This window comes from Botrytis deweyae (assembly GCF_014898535.1).
Source record: "Botrytis deweyae strain B1 chromosome Unknown BDEW_013, whole genome shotgun sequence".
NCBI lineage: Eukaryota > Fungi > Ascomycota > Leotiomycetes > Helotiales > Sclerotiniaceae > Botrytis > Botrytis deweyae.
Window position 1 is genome coordinate 609210 of NW_024066220.1, and position 23490 is coordinate 632699.

At 40.5% G+C, this 23490-nt stretch overlaps 5 protein-coding genes across 5 annotated transcripts; all 5 read left to right on the plus strand.

Annotated features, from left to right (window-relative positions):
* Window positions 1-1368: 1368 nt before the first annotated feature.
* On the plus strand, window positions 1369-3996 carry EAE98_006315 (uncharacterized protein; the record flags this gene model as incomplete). The annotated part of the gene is made up of 5 exons (XM_038953938.1): window positions 1369-1518; window positions 1581-1966; window positions 2013-2152; window positions 2207-2717; window positions 2766-3996. The coding sequence occupies 5 exons, from the start codon at window positions 1369-1371 to the stop codon at window positions 3994-3996; spliced, it is 2418 nt and encodes an 805-aa protein (XP_038809728.1).
* Window positions 3997-5906: 1910 nt separating this feature from the next.
* On the plus strand, window positions 5907-7888 carry EAE98_006316 (uncharacterized protein; the record flags this gene model as incomplete). Its single annotated transcript, XM_038953939.1, has 5 exons — window positions 5907-6292; window positions 6419-6512; window positions 6704-7063; window positions 7120-7263; window positions 7331-7888. The coding sequence occupies 5 exons, from the start codon at window positions 5907-5909 to the stop codon at window positions 7886-7888; spliced, it is 1542 nt and encodes a 513-aa protein (XP_038809729.1).
* A 960-nt stretch (window positions 7889-8848) lies between these two features.
* On the plus strand, window positions 8849-10765 carry EAE98_006317 (uncharacterized protein; the record flags this gene model as incomplete). The annotated part of the gene is made up of 3 exons (XM_038953940.1): window positions 8849-9725; window positions 9908-10057; window positions 10125-10765. 3 exons carry the CDS (start codon window positions 8849-8851, stop codon window positions 10763-10765), a joined length of 1668 nt encoding a protein of 555 aa, XP_038809730.1.
* A 5021-nt stretch (window positions 10766-15786) lies between these two features.
* Window positions 15787-17288, plus strand: EAE98_006318 (uncharacterized protein; the record flags this gene model as incomplete). Its single annotated transcript, XM_038953941.1, has 2 exons — window positions 15787-15953; window positions 16007-17288. 2 exons carry the CDS (start codon window positions 15787-15789, stop codon window positions 17286-17288), a joined length of 1449 nt encoding a protein of 482 aa, XP_038809731.1.
* A 5553-nt stretch (window positions 17289-22841) lies between these two features.
* EAE98_006319 (uncharacterized protein) lies at window positions 22842-23318 on the plus strand (the record flags this gene model as incomplete). The annotated part of the gene is made up of 1 exon (XM_038953942.1): window positions 22842-23318. The coding sequence occupies one exon, from the start codon at window positions 22842-22844 to the stop codon at window positions 23316-23318; it is 477 nt and encodes a 158-aa protein (XP_038809732.1).
* Between the last annotated feature and the right edge of the window lie 172 nt (window positions 23319-23490).

The window sequence follows — 23490 nt, forward strand, 5'->3', positions numbered from 1 at the left end:
GTCGTCGAGCTTGAAAATTAATCGCTTGTATGATGATCTGCTATACATATAGCCGGAACCTTCGAATCATTTGGCGCTTATTGTAAGTGATGGAGTAAGGCACACGTGGGTCCTGATACCTGCAATGGTGATGATTGATATTGGTTCGCCAGTTATGAATGCACTGTACATTACTTCTTCCGAGCTCCAACGAAAGGGTGTTCGTTGTTCTACAAGTGGCCATCCGAGTAAGTAATCCGGATATCCACAATCTATATGTCCTTGGTATGCCTCTTACACAGGAATAAGTTCGTCAGGATAGAGGGCGAAATGGTCGAAAGTAGAAGGAAATGCAGTTTGCTTGTCTTTCCACGAGTCGTTCCGTATTAGATGTGTCTAGAATTGGAAACAAATTTCGGGGCAGTTAAGAAGGTAAATAGAGGTGGCAGTCAGCACATCTGATAAAGTGACAAAGATAACACGTGACCTCATGATAATTGGTTCGTTTTTTTGTCTAAGCTATATGCGGTTAGTGACTTGTGACTTCCATCGCTCGGTGCAACGTGGGGTTGCATTCTTTCAGGGGGGTGGTGACTCGTGAGATCTCAAACTTCTTTTCCACCTCCGTACATCGTTTTTCTACCAAATTTATCTCCATACCTTGCTTTGTATTCAGCTGCTTTCATACGTTACCAAATGTATACACCGAAGTCACTGATACTGTTAACGTTCGTATTTTTTGTCATTTCATCTCGCGATGCTCGATTTGACCCCCTCCCCACTCTCGATATACTATATTGGAAGATTATGGAGCTCGGCTCAAACACCCATTGGCCCATTATGCGCTCAAAACCTCCATCACAATCATGTTTGGATGACTACTCCAATCTATTTCTATCTAATCGCCGTACCTGTGATTCTTCATTCTTAAACGTTCATAATGTCTCTGATTTATGAAAATTTGACTGAGCCAGTGCCTAGAATGGACTTCTTTCGTAGGCAGTTTGATTCAATAAAGAAGAGGTAAGATCGAGACCCATGAGCTACGCCGTAGCCTTGCAGATATCTCCAAGATCCTCATTTGCAATCCCAGTTATCCCCCCTGGATCTGGATAGCTTCTGCTTATGGATGCCAGGATAAGTTTCAACGAGAATACTTTACCACGTTTTTAACCGTGCCTTGTGACAAGGCGCTGGTCGTTGACATGCGGAATGGTAGTCGTGATAAAATAGAGTCTAGCTACCCCTGCTTGTCGTGGTAGGATTTTGATCTCCATTGATGAGTACCTCCGGAATATTCCTCTCTTTCTTTTCTGCAAGCCTTCTCATTCTTATCTTGTATTTGCCAATCCAGCCATTGTCGGCCCTCATGTTTGTCGAACAGCCGTCATGAAAATACGGTTCCATAATGGGTTCCTGTTCGCTTTGATTGTTGTACTAAAAGTCACAGCCAGTCCATTGAATGGTGTAACTGAAAATCAGTTGAAGTCAAAAAGTGTTGTTCCCTCTCCATTGGTTATACCGGCTAGTCAATACTTTGTGAGTTTGATATTTCTTTTCTCAAATTCTCAAATTCGAAAACAATTCTTACATCTTTCTAGGATGGTGATGATGGTGAATGGTCTTCGTTGGCATTGAGAGTTGGGAGCCCTGCACAAGATGTTCGAGCATTGGTATCAACCAATTCACCACAGACCTTAGTAGTTTTGCCAATTGGTTGCACTTCTGCAGCCATATCACCAGTACCAAGTGGTTGTGCGAATGCTCGAGGGGGCCTATTCAACAACAGCTTATCCAATACTTGGGAGGACATAGGATTATTTGGAATCAACGGAAATGGCGTAGGATTCCAGGCAGATTTGGGATATTCTCAATCTGCGGACTTTGGCTTAGATTCAATTGGATTGGGATATGTTTCAGGGACGAATGGACCTACGCTCAATAATCAAACAATAGGTGCCATTGCTACAGCATCCCCATTTTATACGTATGTAGTCGTCTGAACTCTCGAAATTATGGCTAACTTTAGAAAGAGGAATATTCGGGCTTGGTACTCAACCATTGAACTTTACGACTATAGGAAATTATTCATCTGAGTCCTATTTCTCATCTTTATGGTCTCAAAACCTTATCCCAAGTTTGACATGGAGCTATACAGCTGGAGCAAAATATCGTATGCAATCCCTTCTTTTACCGTATTCCGACCGTCTCATTGAAGATAATTCAGGACTCAAAGCCGGACAATACGCGCAATTAATTTTTGGAGGATATGATACGTCTCGATTTACGCCAAATTCTGCTTCCTTTACTCTTTCATCAGACATCAATCGAGATATCGTTGTGGCAATTCAAGCTATAACATATAGTGGAACAACACAAGCTAGCCTTTTGCAAAGTCCGACTTATGCTTTTATTGAGTCAACCGATCCAAATTTCTGGCTTCCTGAAGCAGTTTGCCAAGAATTTGAGAAAGCTTTTGGTCTTTCATTAGACAACAATGGTCTCTACTTGATCAACTCTACACAATACTCTTTGTTGACCTCTATCAACCCTCAAGTTACATTTTCTTTAGCGAATTCATTGACAGGTGGTGACATCGCTTCTATCGTACTACCTTTCAATGCTTTTGCTCTATCAGCTTCATATCCTTTTGTTCCAAATGATACTTATTATTTTCCTCTCAGAAAATCGGCCAATGAAAGTCAGAATACTTTAGGGCGAGCTTTTCTACAAGAAGCGTAAGTCCTTATTCTACAAATCTACACATCTTTCTAACATGATTTTAGTTACCTCACAGTTGATTATGAACGTGGAAATTTCACTGTCAGTCAGTGTTCTTTTGTTGATGGTTCCAGTTCTGAAATCAGTACTATTATATCTCCCACTTTGACAAATAATTCCTCATCTATGTCGCAGTCTTCATCCAGCGCTGATTCTACTGATCCCACTAAACATCTGTCAATTGGAATTATATGTGGGATTGCTGTGGCATTAGTGGCTGTTCTCATCATTGGAGCTCTTGGTGGATTTTATCTTTTCCGTCGTCGCAACCGTCGCATATCTACAGCAGAGATTGCTCTACGTGGAATCAATGGATCGTTCTCTAAGGATGGTTCTCGCATGACACCATCGCCAAATCCATCATCCATCCCTCCAATGAACCCTTCTCCAGATCCCTCGTCAAACCAAACGTATATGCAAGAAGTCAAACCGATAGCCGAAGCGCCAGGTCATGAAACTCGTGAGCTGGTGGAACTTCAGTCTCCTGATCTGAACAACCAGTCAAATTTTATTCAATTTACAAATAAACCAACGGAAATATATACAAAAACATCAGAAGATCCTTATGAGGATTATACAACCGCTGCACGCCGAATAGAATCCCAAAGAAAGTTTGCAACTTCATCTGAAATGGATGCAAGTTCCACGATATATGAGCTTCCTGGAAGTAACCCATTGGTCGAGATGGATGATGAGAGGAGCAGGCATACTTTGTCGCCACGGTTATATCCATCTCAGAAATCACCGCAATTTTATCAGGAAGGACACAACTTATTATCACAACATTCCTCATACCAAAATATATCTCCGGCCATATCAGAACTATCACCAAGTCCTAGAGTTTTCTCAACACAAGGAAGGATATCCCCATTCGAAATTCTCTCAAATAAATCATCTACCCCACAAAAATCAGAGTCTATTGACACTAAACCCTCCACAAAAACAAATCTTGAACCGCCCACTTATCGCTATAACCCGTTAAGAAGATCAGGCACAGGTTACTCGGGCAATTCAGGATTCTCAGGGATTTCAGAAGAATCAACAGGAACGCCCATTTCAATGACAAGTCCTACTCTTGGAAGACCTCCCTCAATGTTCATGAGAGCTTTCTCAAGATCTGGCAGACCGGCTTGGATTAGAGAATCAGCCCCGAGTGTTCCCTCTAGGGGTTCTTCTAATGCTACGACGCCGGGTGGGCGGACTGGTAAAAATCCTAATAACTCTTGGTTCTTTTAATGAGTTTTATTTTTAATAATGATGCTATGTTCTTTGTATATATTTATTCCTTCATTTCTGGGTATATAGGGGAGGGAAATTTCAAGGGCATCCTAATTGATAGAGATGGAGCTCCATGCTCTACAAGCATGAAATCTGTTACTGAGATCATTTGATATGACATGTACAATTCAATGTGGAGAAGATTAATCTTCCAAAATTACTACTACATTCGTAGCATATCCACCCTCTCAAAGCGAATACAGAGTTCCGCAAAACATTCCAAAGGTCAATTACAACATCTTTTTCCGTGTTGCATATTTCACTCAAAGTGCTAAATGTTTCATTTATCTCATATCTCAATCTTCTTTTCTCACTTTCAAATGCGTTGTTTTCTATTAGCTGCTTGAACTTCCTATATATTTTAACATTTAATAGCCTTCTCGGCGGCGATATTTGAGGGGAGGGGGTGGCTGATGTGGCTCACTTTTTATGAGCCACACATGTGAGAACAAAAATGCATACACCCGATTTAATAACGTGTGTCCAGAAAAAAAAGCACTTTTTCGAATATCACCTAATCGAATTCCGAAAATCAAAAACTTCAATTCAATCAATATAATTCTAAATTGAAAAAACTCTGTATAGAAATATAGATCTTAATTGATAGAATCAAGAAATAAAATTTGAATAATATCGATTGAAAATTTATTGAATTGGAGGTGATTGAATGAAAATTCAATTTTGAAGTTGAAAATTAATATGTTTCTAAATTCTTTTTGATTGTTTTCGAACTTTTGTTTCGAAATTTTCAATTCAATTAAAAAGAGCTTGAATTATCTGAAACTTATATTAATAATATTATTAATCATTTGTTATTATTTGATCAAACTTTCAATTGAATTGGATTACAATTGGTAAAGGCATTGTAGATTGAAATTGGAAAATCTAATGTTTATGTGTTTTTGATGAAGTATTGAAATTTAAGGTTTTGGAAACACGTTATTAAATTGAGTGTACTCGGGTTCCAAGCTTTATTTTGGTCGATCAATCCGTTTGTTTGATGAAAGAAACATTCTTTCTTATACCTTGATTCCTTTTTTAATTGATGAATATCGAAGATATCGATTGGCTTGTTTGTACTCAAAATAGACCATACCGTGGGCAAGAGCAAATCCACTACATCTACAAACAGGTCTACTAGGTAGTCATACATATTATGTACATCCACCAACGAAGCATTGCTGTCATGAGAGTTTCACACGCGCAAACGTGAATATTCCTCGCGAGCTGTACAGATTATGAATACGAACAGCAGGAGTACGTTTGGGTTGCCTTAGCTTCTCTATTTTATCGAATATCAGGTTTGTCACGAAGAAACTTGAGGTTTGTTTGGTGTTGCACATGATTTTTTTGTTTGTAAGGTTACTTCGAGTTCGATATTGATAATTTATGGTCATTTCTATTTTTACATTTTGTTTTCTTTCGAGGGAGCAAACCTTTCGATGATACCATGGGAAGCAACGGCTACTTGCAGAGCCAGTATGTTGAAAACAATAGAACTTGGCAGAACGGGATATACTTTATTGTGTTTCGTACAATCCAGATTATGACAGATGTTCCCCCCGCATTTGGTTTTAAAAAGTCGGGAACGGGAAACTACTTCCATACGGGAAGTGTATGATCTATTGTTTTCCTTCAATCTCGTGGAAATATTCGGCTGGGTTATTGACTTTCACTTTGTCTCTTTCTCAAAGCATATCATCTACAAGATCATCTCCATGTCCCGTCTTTTGATATCCAGGAACTTTCTGGGATCTTCTTATCCAATCTTTGGACCAATCTCTTATAAATACGTCTGGAAGCCCGAGAATAAGAGCTTTTTGATTCCCAAATCGACTTGGTTCAATCCATATGAATATCTAGTCAAAATGGTCAGCAACCAGAAAAACACCGAAGAATCAGAATATGCTATTCATCTTGAACTACTCAACGATGATCCAACTGGCCATGATCGAGATAATCAGCAGTATATCACACCAGTTTTCACAGCTCCCCTTCGAAACCAAATCGAGCAGTATGGATTGATAGCCGGACAATCTAGCATTCTTGCCAATAGTGAAAATTGGAAGGATCCACGGCTGTTCTATAACATAGCTGCACCTTTCAGTTCATTCATTTGTGGCTCACAAGGAAGTGGAAAATCACATACTCTGTCATGCCTTTTGGAAAATTGTCTTGCGAATTCATCCGTTAGTAAGGTGAAGAAACCTCTATCGGCTTTATTGTTTCACTATGATGCATTTATTGGCGATGTGTAAGCTCAGTTCGTTCTTTCATATGGAATCATCCATGGACTCAATGCCTCTTTACTTCCTGATATCTTCCGATGTTCTTTATTTTGCTTACTTGACGGCTAAAATCTAACTTCTTGATGTTGCAGGAAAGGATCACCTTGCGAGGCTGCCTACCTTGCAAGCAATTCAGACATAAAAGTTCGAGTTTTATGTCCGCCGACCAATGTTAGAGCCATACGAGTAAGTTCAAACTCTGGTCTCTCTTGTGGCATCCTTCCAAGTAGCTCTCATCTTATTTCGTTCTCTTCCGTCAACATCACGCAATTGAATGACTTGAGTGTCGAGAAGCTGTTGTAGACCTTGATTTCTTGGACGCATCATTGGTAGTGTCATTCCAATAACCATTACTGACACACAAAATCTGACCTCAGCGCACATACGGTGATATTAAGGGTGTTAAAGTTCAAGAACTATGTATTGACGAGACTGATCTTACAACGCAAAGAATGTTGAGCTTGATGGCTGTCAAAACATCAGAAGAATTGCCGCTCTATCTCCATAGCATCACTAGAATCTTACGGGTTCTCCGGATTGCTCACCAAATCAGCGGAAAGCCTTTTCATTACGGAGAATTCAAGAAGCACCTTGAGGATCTTCGACTGACAAATGGTCAGCAAGGACCGCTCACACAACGATTGGACACACTAGAAAGCTTTATGCCAATTGAGCAGAGGAAAACTATGTCCCCTGCCCCTTTGAAAAGAGGCAAAGGAACTGATTGGAGCATAAAGGTTACATCTTTCCTTACAGTTTTGGGCGCATTAATATCATAACTAACATACCGTAGGCGGGAGAGCTTACCATCGTTGATCTTTCATGTCCTTGTGTGACCGTTGAAGCTGCATCATCTCTCTTCAACATGTGTCTCTCATTATTTCTAGAAGAGAAATCCAACATAGGGAAAGTTGTTGCCCTTGATGAGGCCCACAAAGTATGATTTTCCCTGAAAAAAACGCGCTTGGAAATTTCTGTGACTGACGATTCTTGGCGTCTTTTAGTATATGTCGAATAATACAGACGATGCCTTGACTGGTAATTTATTATCCACGATCCGTCTCCAACGCCATTTAGGTACACGGATCTTTATCTCAACCCAAGAACCAACAATCTCTCCCGCCCTCATCGATTTATGCTCCATGACTATTGTTCATCGTTTTTCCAGTCCTGAATGGCTCAAATGTCTTCGTTCACATGTTGCCGCACTACATAATTCGGGATCCAATTCTCAGGATGATGAGTCAACGAGAAGAGATGTATTCAAGGAAATTGTAACATTGCGAGTGGGTGAAGCATTATTGTTCTCACCCGAAGCAATGATCTACAAGGATTGTGATAGAATCAACTCACTACCCAGTGATGAATCTGTCGATACAACGACATTAACTATCAACGGCGAGAGTAGCAATGGTTTGTCGGAGAGAGGAAACAGAAAGGCAATCGAAAGAGATAATGACAATGACAGTCAAGAATTGAGAAAACTGGGAACGGATTATGTTAAGATAAAGGTGAGAGCTAGGCTCACTAATGATGGTGGAAGGAGCGTTTTGGCTGCTTGACCTTTTTGGGAATCTCTAATCAATAATTGAAGACCCAACGTTCTTTGCCAAGAATTCAAAGATGCAGCACTTTCAATTATATGAAGGCAATTATTTGATAACTTCCTATTAGTATTTTGTTGATGGAAAACTGTTTATTTTTTTATTTTTTTCTCTTAATGCTTCATTTCCTAGAAGGGGTAAACAAATGGTGAGTGCAAACATGAGTGTCAATGAACAGTTGCACATCATCTCTTCAGTATTTGGATCACCAATTTTATTTCAAATCTTTGGCCTGGCCAGCAAAACGAAGTTTACACCTGTTAGAAACTCAAACTTCCTAACGAAAGTTTCATCCTATCATGTCTCGTTCTTTCCGCAATACTACACCAAAGCCTCTCCACCTCATCTGTCAAAACGCACCATGACGCAATAATGGAGATCTATGTACCCCGTCTCTTCCATGTGGATAGTATCTATATCCTAATAATTGTGTAGATAAGCAATGCGGGTATTCTAATAGGATACGTGTACATCTTAGTTGGAGCCAAGCGAAATAGCTTCAAAAAATATCACGAACGACCTTCAAGTGCCGGATTAGCTCAAGTAAGTGCCAGACTGATAGATCTTGGGAAATATGTACCGATACACCCCCATATTACCTATCATTCAATGAGCAAAGTGTCTTCAACTTCTCATTCAAGTACCGATTGTAAGATAACCTTGGTCATACTTTTTTTCGCACTAAGAAAATCCCATTCCCATAAGTCTTCGACTCCCCCACAAGATGTGTGGAAAACTTTCTCGTTCTTTTCGTATTTCTGAGGTCGTAGAACGGTTCTTTTTGGATACAATTTGAGGCTGGAAACTCATGATATCATTCCTACTTAATTTTTAATATTCAGTTGAGATTCATCATCTAATCCATCTTGAAACATATCCATACATCCATCTACAACTATCAACATATACATAAACACAATGGCTCAACCATCCGGATCCCCTCATCTCCAAGTCCCTCACTTCGAGCAGACAAATACATCCCAACAAACCTTCGACACCGCACCCGAGACCTCAGAGTCCATGCAAAATGCCCCAACCCCCCGAAACTCATCTCTCGATCCCAACTCTACCCCCCAAAACCCCCCCACATCCGAAGAAACCACCCCCCTCTTCCTCGCCCCTCCCCCTCGCCTTTCCTACCACCGACAAACCTCCCGTTTCTCCGAAGACTTCTCCTCTTCCGAATCCTCCCACCACGACCCCACCCAGCAATCCCGCAGGCCCTTCCAAGCGCTCACCAACCCCCCCTCCCCATCCCATCCCGCACAAGATCCAGAATCCCAAGAAACCAAAAACGAAACCACCACCCGCACCACCAGCTCCCCTCCCCAACCCATCCACTTCCGCTCCATGACCTGGCTCCACTGCGCCTTCATCATGATCGCCGAAACCATCTCCCTCGGCATCCTCGCTCTGCCCTCGGTCCTCGCAACCATCGGGCTCATCCCCGGTCTCATCCTCATCATCCTCATGGGTCTCCTCGCCTGGTATTCCGGACTCCTAATCCATCGCTTCCGCGCCGCCTATCCATCCATTGTCTCCTGGGCCGATGCATGTTCGATTCTTCTCGCGCCGCTCGGAATGCCCAATGTAGGAAGAGAAATGGCGGGGGCGGCGCAAATTCTGTTTTTGCTGTTTCTAATGGCGAGTCATATCCTCACGTGGATTATTTGTTTGGATACGTTGACGGGGGGGAAGGTGTGTAATATTGTGTGGGGAGTGGTGGGGATGGGTGTTTTTTGGATCCTGGATTTGCCGAGGACGTGTAGGGGTATGAGTTGGTTGAGTATTGTTTGTGAGTATTTTGGTTCATTTTTTTTCTCGTGTCGTCTTGTTTAAATATGCCGATTGAGGATACAATGTAAAGTTGGGAGAAGAAGAAAGAAAATAATAGGAATAGGGATGGGAATGGAATTGAAAAATGATAGAGGAATAAGAATAAGAATAAGAAAGAAACTAATCAATATCAATACACAGCATTCGCAAGTATCGGAACCGCAGTCATTATCACTATGATATCCGTCGGCGTGCGAGCACCCGCCGAGAAAACATACTCCTTATGGCCTAAGAAAGATCTGTCTCTTCGCGAAGCCTTTCTGAGTGTAACGAATATCGTATTCGCTTATGGTACGCATAGCCATCTCCTTCCCATTCCTCCCCTAACTCCAAACCCCAACTAACCCCCTCTTCCTAGCCGGCCACATCGCCTTCTTCACCTTCATCTCCGAACTCCGCACGCCCTCCGACTTCCCCAAATCCCTCGCTACCCTGCAAACCATCGAAATAGGGTTATATCTCCTCTCCTCCATCCTCATCTACATCTACACCGGCACTTTGATTTCCTCACCCGCCCTCCTTTCCGCGGGCCCTCTCCTCTCCAAAATCGCTTTCGGCATCGCCATTCCGACGATTGTGATCGCGGGGGTGATCTTTGGACACGTAGCGTCGAAGTATATCTTCCTGCGCATATTTACCGGGACGACGCATGCGGAGACGAGGACGAAAAGAGGGTTGGTGGCGTGGTTGGGGATTACCGCGGGGGTGTGGGTGCTGGCTTGGATTGTTGGGGAGAGTGTGCCGGGGTTTAATGAGTTGTTGGGCTTGGTGAGTAGTTTGTTTGCGAGCTGGTTTACGTACGGGTTGCCTGGGGTCATGGGGTTGTGGTTACAGTGGGGGAATGGGAGAGAGGGAGGGTGGTGGGCGAGATGGGGAGGGATGCTGGTTAATGGTTTGTTGGTGGGAGTGGGAGCGGTGCTTTGTGGAATGGGGGTTTGGGCTAGTGGGGTGGGAATTAGAGAGACGAGTCAACAGGGGGGGAGTTGGAGTTGTAGGTGAGGGTTGTTAATGGAGAAATATGGAGAGAGGATTTTTGATAGTTTAGTTTAATGTTTAATTTTTAATCTAATTGAATTTCTGTAAATCCTCTCTCCAAACTCTCAGCATCAGCATCAGCAATCAGCAGTGTAGTATAATTGAAGACAACGAATAATTATCAGTAAAAAGAAACCAGAACATACCAAGTAGTCTCAACTCAAATACATTCACATACCACAATAAACCTACCTTCTCGTGTTCCCACCTAAAATCAACTCAAAGCAAGAATCCCAACAGGTATCAAAAAAAAAAAAAATCAGCACAAGAATCAAACAAATTCCGCAAACAAATTCCAAATCCATTTTCCGATCCCACAAATCTCAAACTCCATCTCTCATCTCTCATCAAGCAGAAGAATCAAGAATTCCACTTTTCATTCTCTTGGGCTTATATAAAATTATAAAAGTCGAGAAGAATAGATTGAGATGATATCAACGTTTATTTGCTTACTTACTAACATCCTTTAAATCTCATATCTGAAATGAACAGTTAAGAGAAGAGAAAAGAATAGAAATACGCATTCTCACTTCATTTCGCATGCTGCATTTAAATTTGGATTTAAATGTTATATCCTGAAAAGTAACACAGCATACATGAATAAACAAAAAGGCGAAACTTTTCACTCCTGATTCCCGTTTCCTACTGACAGAATCAGAGATAAAGATAGAGACCGCGGTGGTTTAGATGTGTTCTTGTGGTGTATGTAATTTTTTCTCATGATCACATGGTTATTTTTGATATAATTTGATACAGCAGAATACGACATAATAGAAGATATACTTGCAGAAATATATATCGAAGGATGACGTGAAACTCTTTCTTGGCGGATTGCGGAAGGAAGAGAGGGATGGAAAGAGGAAAGATACGGATGTAACCCGGCATTGTCATACCGAATGCGGGGGCTGAGATGTATAGAGGTATTCTCAGATTTGAAATCGGTAGATAAATATAGAGGAGCAAGAAATCTATTTTCCGATCCTTCGTTATCGGTGATGTAATAAAGATACGAAATTCTAGAAAGATACCTACAGTTGGAGATGATATTCAAGAGGTTGAAGGGTACTGAATGTCATCACATCTGCGGCCAGCGACTTGACAATTGAACCCCAAAGAATCGAGAAAATTCCCGAAGTCCTGAGCAACCTACCGAGTAGCCTGATATTTCCCTCTTAGTGAAGTAAAGTATTGATATTCCACAACACATCTATTCATCCATCCATTCCGATCTACATAACCCCTCAATGTCGAACTGTCGAACACAACGACGAGTCATGATAACATAGAAGTCACCATCCCTAAAGAGTTTTCCTGTGAAACCACCATCACCATCATCATCACAATCAACATAACACAACACCAACACCAAATCCAACGTCCGCACAAAAATTCTCCGAAAATCCCGCGAAATAATCACTTGATTCAGTTCCTGATTCTAGACCCATTTCCACTGCCCTCGACCTACCTTGATGATATATCGAATCCTACAACAGGCAGACGTATTGTATCAACCCGTTGAAATCTCAATATAAGAGATGCCTACCATGACTATCGTTTCACAACCTCTGCATGCATAGAAATGTAATGAAGGAATGATTGAATGACCGAGTACATCACATATTCCCCTACAGAAAATGCCTCAAACGGCACAGAAATAAATGGAGAAGAATTGAGAATCCTGACTCTTGGAAATCCTCTCGTGCGACTTCTGATACACGAGTAGGAAGGATATTTATCTAATAATTCTCACCTGACGAGAGTTGCAAAAGTCATGTCCTGCATACACTGCACTGCACTGCAGATTGGAAATTGAGGTCAGGTAGGGAATGGTGATGGATGAATGGATGGATAGGTAGACTGGCCGACATATTTTGATAATATTGGATTGGAATATTGGATTCCTGAGAATATTTATTGAAAGGAGGAAGAGTCCTGCATTTGAATGTGTGTGTATATTTTGATCACGACATGATGTGATGTGTTATGATAGGATGATATATCGAAATAGAATGGAATGGAATAGAATAGAAATATTCAATATGTTTTGGTGTTTTGATAGATGAGGTCGAGGGAGGTGAAATGATCGAGCGATGAATGCTCTGCTGAGTAATTGGCAGTACCCGTGACCTAGTAGGTAAGTGGGGCAGGTGAGCGGCAGTATTTTCCAAGAGTGGCTGAGTTCTGAGTGGCTAGGTATCCATTCCAAGGTTGTCATCCATTGCCACAATCATTGGGCAGCTGGAGTCTGGTATACCCAATGGACTCATCCATTGTCTTACTCATCGTATCATATCTATTGTATTGTATCGTAGGTTTCTCAGAATCGAGAAGAAGTACCTACTACGTCGTAGATCGGTAGATATCTATTGTATAGAATGAACTCGAATGGAGTACGAAGTAGAGACAACAATCGGATGATATTCCTATTACAGTACAGATTATTCCTGTATTAATCCCTCTTCAGCTCCTTCTTCTACTTTTTACTGGTGGGTACTCCGATACCACATTAATTTTTCTCGACGAAAAGAAGAAGAGAAAGAAAAAAAAAACATCCTTCCATGTTGTGCTCATCCTCTCTGTCCCTCTCTCTCGTCTGTGCTGTGATGCTGCATCACGGCTGTATCTGTATAGAGTAATGTCTGTGATGAATATCATACCAGAATATCATTATCATTGGTTTATCAATAGCCCAGTCAAATCATTCATCCATGAAATCCATAAAATGCAACAGAAACATGACTAATGCAGACAAGGTATTACTTCCGCTCTGTTGCTCCGTTCGTACTACTCACTCCACTCCATTCACGCCACTGCAGGTGACAAAAGATTCCAAGCAGAGGGATGGATGCAGTGAATGAATGATAGATCACCTAGAAGGAAGGGAAGGGAAGGCTAGACTAGTCTATCTAGTCGTGTAGTCGTGTAGTTTACATCGATACCTGCTTTTAGGAGTTACCTAGGTAAAGTTAGAAATAAACGCGGAATATCGTCAAGCGTTCCCGGCTAATTGACTTTGCATTTTTCATGCTGATTTATTGTTGACTATCTAGCACGTAGATAGACAGGTAGGTACATACATATGCCTGATATGTGCAGCCGCCGACAACTTGGGCGCTTGTTTTCTTTTTGGACTACGAGACTACCTAGATACTCATATGGTGGATACCTAGATACCTGACAGTGAAGACGGAGAAGAGACCCAGAAACGAGATGGACGAGACCAGAAAAACAACCATGGATTCTTCTCAAGCATCCATACTCTTAATAATACGACCCCTTCCCCCAGATACATCAAATACCTCACATGAATGGTCAATCCACTTACAACCGCATGGTACCTGAATAAGGGTAATAAGAAAGGATGCTAAATCAACCGACCAATCATCATCACATTATGCATTATCGGCAAAAGCATGGCTTGGAAACATGAAACACAGAAATGCAAGATGGGGTTCGGATGATGAATTTTTGTTTCCCTCTTCAACGAATAGAGTCAAGGAAGATAAAATCCTTTCGGCGTGTCCTACGCTCGTGCTGGGGTGAGAAAGTTGATGGAGAGATTGACTCCGTACGAATGGGATGATAGAAGAGGGAAGAGGGGACGTTTTGAGGGTCACATATTCCGTGCATCCCTAGATAGATAGATATCTTTGGCTCGAATGATGATTGATCTATAGAACGGTATTGGCAAATTGGGGTTTGAATCCTTTCGATACTATTTGTATTTTGGCTTATATGGTGCACTGGTGGTGTATGCATACATAAGATCTTACCATTGCGTATATAATAAAAAGCGGTAATACTTATTACTCGTACAGTACAGTACAATTGAGATATTAGCAGTCGACACATATATCATCTGTCATGTCTAAATTCCTGCCTTTAGGTTTTCGCACATCGTCATTTTTCATTACTGTAATTAATTAATTAATTGTTTATTTCGCTCTGCGTTGTTTTGCGTCGCTTTGTTCTCCTTGGGAAAAATAAAAATAGTTACATTTTTTCCAAGATTCACGATTCCCTTTTCAGTCGAAGATGGAGATGGAGGGGCAAAGGAATACGATACACACAGACGGGTTTCTATCTCTCTCCAGCGTTGCATGAAGATGAACAAGCAGCTCACGTTTGTGGCTCAGTGAAACCCACAAAAACCTTCACAGGCGGCATTCAGCTGATTGGGGGGACATTTTGTTTTCCTCCCCCTTTTTGGATTTTAGTTGTCTTTATTTTTTGGTCGTTCTTGTTGCGGAAATCTGTCGGTATATGATCAATTGTTGAATTAATTGTTGGATTCGTGCCTCAAGTTAAAATTCTCGCATACAATTCTTCTCTCTTCTTCAAAATTAAATCCTCTTTCGATGTGAGCATCTCAAATCCATATCCGGAGAATTTCCACCCATGCAATCAAATGTCTTAACGCCTCAAAGAAGCTGGCCCGCTTTGGTAGACCATGTACTTGATTTGGTGGAACCTATTCCGTATACACATATGCAGCTATCGACCATCAGCAAGGAATGTGATCTGCCTTACTGGTCCACCAAAGAAGGCTTACGATAAAAAGCTTCGCAACTCAGGGGATCCACCACATTCCTCATTGGATCCTATCCATGCACAAACTAACGTCCCATGAATCTTGTACCTGAATTGCTCCTAAACTCTTATGGCCTGATGGACCGAGTTCTGGCGGTATGAGATATAAGATGTTGATAACCTCCTCTTCTGGTATGTTTTTTAATCATCACATCCTTCCATCAACCTTTCATTCTCTCAAGGTCCATTTGCTTGACGCAAAATACTCTCGACGAGTCATTCCTTCATTCTTGTTCTTGCCTACAATCATTCATCTTGATTCTTCACATACTACACATTGATCTTCATCATTAGATCTACATTCATATTCAAATTTTGAGTCAAAGTCGAATTTTAAGTCGAATTCAATTTCACCAACCAAATTCCGAAATCAAATCCACAAGTCAAATTTCAATATGTTTACTCTTCCTTTATTCTTGGTCGCTGGCGGCCTTTTCACTCTTTCTATGGGAGCCCCCATTGAACAGCGTGCTACAAGTTCCTACACTGTTTACTCTGGTGATGGAGATACTTCAGTTGGATGGCCAACTGAGAGTGATTGGATTGCAAGCTTCGATACTATGTATGTTTATATCGCTCATCCTTCAAATGTCCAACCTACTAACAAACCCTCAGGTTCGATAATCAAAACAGTGTTTTGAAAGCTTCATGTACCCAATTCGGTGTAGAGAACAATTCCGATGATGAGATTTCCGATCTCAAATCCGCCATCTCTGAAGTTGCCGAGACTACTGGTATTGATTCTCGTTTCATTCTCGCTATCGTCATGCAAGAATCCAATGGATGTGTTCGAGCTCCAACAACCGTCTACTCCATCTCTAACCCAGGACTTATGCAATCTCACGAAGGATCCGGTTCTTGCAATAGCGGTTCTTCTGTTCAAAACCCTTGTCCAAAGAGCGAAATGGTTCAAATGATTACGGATGGTACGGCCGGTACTTCATCCGGTGATGGACTCGCTCAATGTCTCAAGAAGAGTGCTGCTACCGATGTTTCAAAGTATTACAAAGCAGCTAGAATCTACAACTCTGGATCCATCGACTCATCTGGAAATCTTGGAAATGGAGTAGCAACTCATTGTTATGCTACTGATGTTGCCAATCGTCTTACAGGATGGTTTACTGGAACTTCTTCGTGTGATAGCGCTACCATTGGTTCATTGACTGGTGGAGCTGCTTCTGCTGGTTCCAGCGCAGTTAGCTCTGTGGTTTCGGTTGCAAGTTCGGTGGTTAGCTCTGTGCTCTCTGAAGCTACTTCGATATTGTCTATTCCTACCTCTGCTTATGCAGTTCCAACATATGTTTCTGTCGGCGGCGTATTTGCTCAAGCAGGTACTTCATCCTCATCTTCTTCCGTCGTCGCAACAGTCACTTCCGCCGTTTCCGTTCCAACAGCCGCTTCATCCTCATCCTCATCCTCATCTTCATCTTCCTCTACCACTGCAGCCACTACCTCCGCTTTAGTCACCTCCGCAATCCCTATCCCAACAATTGCCTCCTCAAACTCTACCTCCGCACTCACAACCTCAATCCCCACTCCTTCTCTCCCCGCAACCATTACCACCGCCTCCAGCTCTCCCACCAGCTCCATCGCCATCACCTACCCCTCCGCATCCTCCTCCTCCTCCTCAAACAACACCACCCACACCCCCGGAACCGAATGTGCCACCCCCGGTACATGGAACTGCATCGACGGAACAACTTTCCAACAATGTTCATCGGGTATCTGGTCAAGTGTTGGTGGATTAGCTGCAGGAACCAAGTGTACGGTGGGTGAGGGTGATCTCATCAATATCTTTGCCACGAATTCTGAACGCAAGAGAAGTTTGGGAGTTGGAGCGGAGAAGAGAGGAATGAGACATACTCATATGCATGGGTTTAAGAGAAATGTTTTGTAGATCTTGGGGGCTTTTTTATGAGGGGGAGTATTCACTTCTTTTGATGATGATGATTAACCTTATCATCTCGCCTTTTGGGCATTTTATCTTCTTGAATTTTCACTTTTTTTTTGTTTCACTTCTTCTTTTTCTTCTTCTTCTTCAACAAACACTTAGGGTTCGGATGGGTTGGGCATGGAGGAAAAGGATGATATCACGCCACACAGCATCACATCACATCACATCACACTACACGATACAACGAGATGGGCTGGAACGGAGAGGAACAGGATACATTGGGCTGGGATGCAAAACGACATCATAGGAACGGAAAAGAAAGCTACGAAACCTGGTGTTTCTCTTTCAGGTGTGGTCTGTGAAATGCAAGGTAGATGGGATGGAGTATTGAGTATTGTGTATACCTGAGAAAGCGGCTTTGATTTGGATTTTCTGAGAGAAGAGGGATTGATAGAGTAGTATATTTCTTATACTCGGACAATTCTATAGTAAAGAATTCTGAATATGTTACGCTTTTTCTTATGATGATTTGCCTTTTTGTGATTTAATGTGATGAGATGGATTTGATACTTTGTATTCTTTTCCTTCTTTGTTTTTTTCTTCGTGTATTTGGGAATTTAGAGGGATTTTTGATTGCTAGATTAGCTGGTGTGATGCTGAGTGTGATGTTAGATATTAGATTTGGGATTGTAAGAGTTCTGGAATCTACTCACTGTATATGTAACGCTTTTCCAACCAAAATATAGGATTTTTCAACTTTTTATACCCTAGTTTATTTATTATAATAAAAGATAAAATTAGAAATTCTTCTGGGAAATCTTTTCTAATTAATCAAATTCTATAAAAAAATGAATAGAATATTTTTTTCTAATTTTTTAAATAGGATTTGAAGGAATTGAAATTGAAATTTCTAAATTTTCATGAAAATTCGCTTATTTTGTATGAGAAAAACATTACATATTAGAATTTTTAAAAAAATTGGATTTCAATACTATACAACTATTCAACAAAAATAATGATAAATATTTCAAAAAATATTTTATATTTTGATTATAATTATTTATTATTTTAAATTTTTTTGAAAGAAAAATATAAAGATTTGAATGAAATATTTAATATAATAATTTATATGGGAAAACCTTATTTTTGCGGGGATTTTGTCACATTTGTCACAGGGGTGCGGTGAGTAGGTTCCAGAACTCTTAGAAATGCTCTTAGATGAATGTGAATGTGAATAAAAATAAAAAATAATAATAATAATAATAATGATAATAATAATAATAATAACAATCCAAGAAATACAGATGAAAATATCGCGGAATATAAATAGAAATAGAAATAGAAATAGAAATAGAAATAGAAATAGAAATAGAAATAGAAATAGAAATAGAAATAGAAATAGAAATAGAAATAGAAATAGAAATAGAAATAGAAATAGAAATAGAAATAGAAATAGAAATAGAAATAGAAATAGAAATAGAAATAGAATAGAAATAGAAATAGAATAGAAATAGAAATAGAATAGAATAGAAATAGAAATAGAAATAGAAATAGAAATAGAAATGAAAATATCGATATGTAATTATATTATATAAATAAGAGTTCAGGTGATAGTATAATATAATCTGGAATAGATAAGTATATTTCTTACTATATACCTAGGTACTTATTCGCTCGTAGGATGTAAGATTAAGATCAAGATTGAGATATTAGTATTTTGGGATTAGGATTAGAATCGGAATTAAAATTGAGGGGTTGGGGGTTTGGGGTTGGGGGTTGGGGTTTGTTGTTTGAAGAATGGTTTGGGGAGTGACGGGGGAGTGATTGGGGAGCGAAGGGGGTGAAGGGGGTGAAGGGGAAACGGGGAAGTGGGGAGTACGTAGCTAGATTCTAGATTCTAGATTCTATATTCTGGGATTTAGAATTTAGAAGAGAAGTGAAAAGTAAGAGGCGAGTACAAAAACTGAAAGAGTAAAGAGCGAAGAGCGCCCAGGTGTTTATTGAATTGAACTGAATTGAATTGAATTGAATTGAGTTGAATTGAATTATATCAAGTTCTGCATATAAATATCTATGAATGAATGAGCATCGATTATTAATGTGAATTTGAGTATTTGTATGTGTATGTGTAGGTATGTGTATAAAGTACTTTTTGTATAGAAAAATGAATGTGAAAATGAATAGATCAAAAGATAAGATAGGGTTGGGGAAGGAGGGAAGGAGGGAAGGAGGGAAGGAGGGAAGGAGGGAAGGAGGGAAGGAGGGAAGGAGGGAAGGAGGGAAGGAGGGAAGGAGGGAAGGAGGGAAGGAGGGAAGGAGGGAAGGAGGGAAGGAGGGAAGGAGGGAAGGAGGGAAGGAGGGATGGATGTTTGTGAGATTGGGTGGGTGGGTGAGATGATGTGTATACTGTTTGTTGATTTATTTAGATAGGTAGCGGGAGGTAGATGGATGGATGGATGGATGGATTGATTGATGAATTGATGGTCTCATGTCGATTTTGTGATATGCGAGTTTATGGAATAGGAATGGGAATGGGGATGGGGAGGGGAATGGATGGGAAGGGGGAGGGGTATAGGGATTTGGAAATGGAAATGGGGGTTGGTATTTGCTTTTGAGAGAGGGCTTTGTTGTAAGAATTTGAATATAGTGGGTATGAAAGTAAAGATGAGATTGATAGATGGGTGTATAAATAGATAGATGGGTGGATAGATGGAAGGATGAAAAAAGATAGGGGGGAGAGACTTGAAAAAAATGGTGTGTTCATGTGTATGTGTGTTTGTATGTGTGAATTTCTATATCTCATCGGCCGAGGCTTCTGTCGCACATACTGAATAAGAGTGGTAGATTGCGAGGGGTGAGATTTCATACTGTGTATTTTGAAAGATTGTTCATCTCATCTTGATAATCATTTACTGGAGATCATGAGCATTTCTCGGCATATCTACCCATCTAGAAGATTCCATCCAAACACGACGGGGAAGATGCTCCGGAAACTAGCGCTTCTGTGAATCTAGGGGGTAAGTAATAGAGATAGGTGGGTGGTTTTTGTCTGGGACGATCTTTGAGTTTGGAGTGGAGATTTAGGGCTGAGGGATACGGGATGAGAGGATTGTGAGGGGTAAGATGTTACGTTATGTGTTTGAAATGATAAGCTGGCTTCTTTTAACGATTTTATACTAGATAGTTAATGAGCGGCTCTTGGAACACCTGCCTACTGAAAAATTCTATCCAACGACTATCCGGAAGATATGGTCCGGAAATCTGTATTACGTGGTATCTGGAGTTAACGGATATAGACGATTTGGTTCATCCGCCATCTGAACGCTCCCCAAGCTTTGAAAAGAGATCAATTCAGAAAGTTTAGGTTTTGGAGATGTGTCACCTGGCATTAATAGAATCTCGATATCTGGGATTAGATATTTGATTGTAAGGATCTGGTCGTGGATTGGGATAGCAATTTTAGTCTATATCTCTGACTCATTGTTCTACATTTTAGGTTTTAGATTCTATGTTTCTTCATTCACGAGTCCGTATTTACACTAATATGATATGATGTGATCGGCATCGAGAATCTCACAAGGTGTTTTCCCTACCCGAGAGATCCGGATCGACAGAATTTGTTAGATCGACAAATAGTTTTTCAAGACTTAGAAATCTCTATAATTGAAAGTTCTTACCGATATCTACATCTAAATCTATATCTCAAGGTTCTAAAACAAAGTAGATTCTTCACATTAAATTACTAATTTCTCGAAACGAGATGTTTTTAGCGAGGGTCTCCTGAATGGGTTTCAGAATTTTCGGTCACTTACCCCGCGTACTAATTTAGTGTCTGGGGTTATTGACAGTAGTACATGCTAAACTTATTGGGATTAGGGGGTGGGGTAGATTTGATTTGATTGTATTGGTTGTGAGTATTGAAAATCCGGAGCTGGGAGTCCGGAGTCGGGAGTCGGGAATTGGAGATGCTTATCTTGAAAACATGTACTAAGAATCGATGTACTAGTCCCCGGTTTTTGTTGATAAATGATGTACTAGTAGATGATTCACCTGGGTTTATGTGGAAAAGTTTACTTTGTTGCGGAAATATCTGGTTACGATGAAGATAGAGATTTTAATGGGATTCTTGGTGTGCTAGGAGATGATACACTAGTAGATGGTTTATAGGAAAGTTTGTTTTGTTCCCGAGTTTGTGGGGCCCGGATAAGGCCAGAAATTTGATATAACTGTTGATGTTCAAGAGTATGGTGGACTAGTAGATGGTTCACATGAGTGTATGGAACAAACTCTATCTTTTTCTGCCTGGATGAAAATTTGGATTTGGATGTGACTCTTGCTATTCTAGTGTGTGAGAAAAATTCGATAGTGTAGACAAGATGTTTGAGAGAGAGCGCTCTAGAATTGAGGCTGAGTAATTATGGGGGAGTACTATTGATTTTGAAATGTAGAATGGAAGTCAAATGGTATACTTGAAAGTTACATAATTTAGAATCTACACGAGTGATACTATCTCCTGAATTTACCGAATCGACAATCTTATTGAGTAGGCGGTTGAGAACCGAGAACCAAGAACCTGTAAACGAGACTTCGTTAAAATCGCCCAGATATAGTTAGTGCGATATAAAGAGGCCACGATGAGCAAGATCTTGCTGTCGAATAGGACACACACAGTGGTCAAACTGCAAGAAACTATGGCAATCTTAGCCACGCCCATTAGAAATATATTGACTGTCTACTGAGAGAAAAAACTGGAATGTCCAGAGTTTAGACTGCAATTTTTGCCGAGAGAAAGAACCAGAATGCTCATTCAATAGATCAGAGTTTAGAGTGCAATGATAGTAGAAGAATTGTTGATTTTAACCTATTCAGTCTGTTGGTATCAACTTGGTTGATAAAGTGTAAAGTACTTTAGTCTATATTGTGGTTGTATTCGTTCTTCTTCATTATTAACTATGGGAAGCTAGTATCTAATATAGTAGAAGTGCTAGCGCTAGTGCATACGCTAGTACATACGCTAGTGCAATACAGTGCCCTCTTAGATCACATGATCGATATCCCGACACAGTCTTTTCTAAGCGTTGAGACGATTTTCACTATCAAATTGATTTGAAATAACGAACTGCTAAGATCAAGAACGCAATAGTCACTTCGAAATGTGAAGACTAGATTCGGAAAAGCACTACAGTCTGGAAGAAATATTGGAAATTCGAGAATGTGCTGTCAAGAAATTAGAGTTCAAGAACAATATTTCTAGTACATGCTGATCTTCTATCTATAGCAGAGCACCAGTAGAATTTTCGAGGCACTAGTAATTATTTTGATCATCTGAAGAGAAGATTTTTCACGTCTAAGATTGAGAAGCTAATGAATTAGTTCGTTGTGAAACACATAAAAGGCTCGAGATTTCCCTGTGTAAGACCTCTTTCTGATTTTCGTAGACACAGTCTGACTTCCATTCGTACAACCAACCATTACCAACAACATCCAACATCCAACACTCAACAACACAACAACACAACAATATAACAACATAACAACACATCTATCATCATCACAATGTCTTCCAACTCTAACAACAACCAACGCCCACTCACCGCTCAAGAAGCGAGAGTCTTAAACCTCATTGACGCTCACCTTCGTCTCCTCGTCATCGAACCCCCTCAACCCCCAAGGAACCAACCCCCAATTCCACGAACCACTTACGCGTATTCCCATCAACAACAATCAAGAGCCGCTCAACAACCAAGAGCCGCTCAACAACCAAGAGCCGCTCAACAACCAAGAGCCGCTCAACAACCAAGAGCCGCTCAACAACCAAGAGCCGCTCAACAACCAAGAGCCGCTCAACAACCAAGAGCCGCTCAACAACCAAGAGCCGCTCAACAACCAAGAGCCGCTCAACAACCAAGAGCCGCTCAACAACCCAGGTACCACTCACGCGAAGAAGAAGTTCTCTATCAACAATGGCAACAACACTTGAGGACTCTCGACTCACCAACTATGGATGAAGAAGATGATGAACAGTTTGAATAATTGTGTTTTTGATTACTTTTTCTTGTTATTTCCTTTGTATTCAGTTCTGTACTTTCATTTTGTTTATTTATTTCTGATTATTCTTGTATCTTCATAGATCTCGAATTTTTAATGTCTTCTTTGTATTTTATTTCTATTTATTCTTGTATCTTCATAGATCTCGAATTTGTTC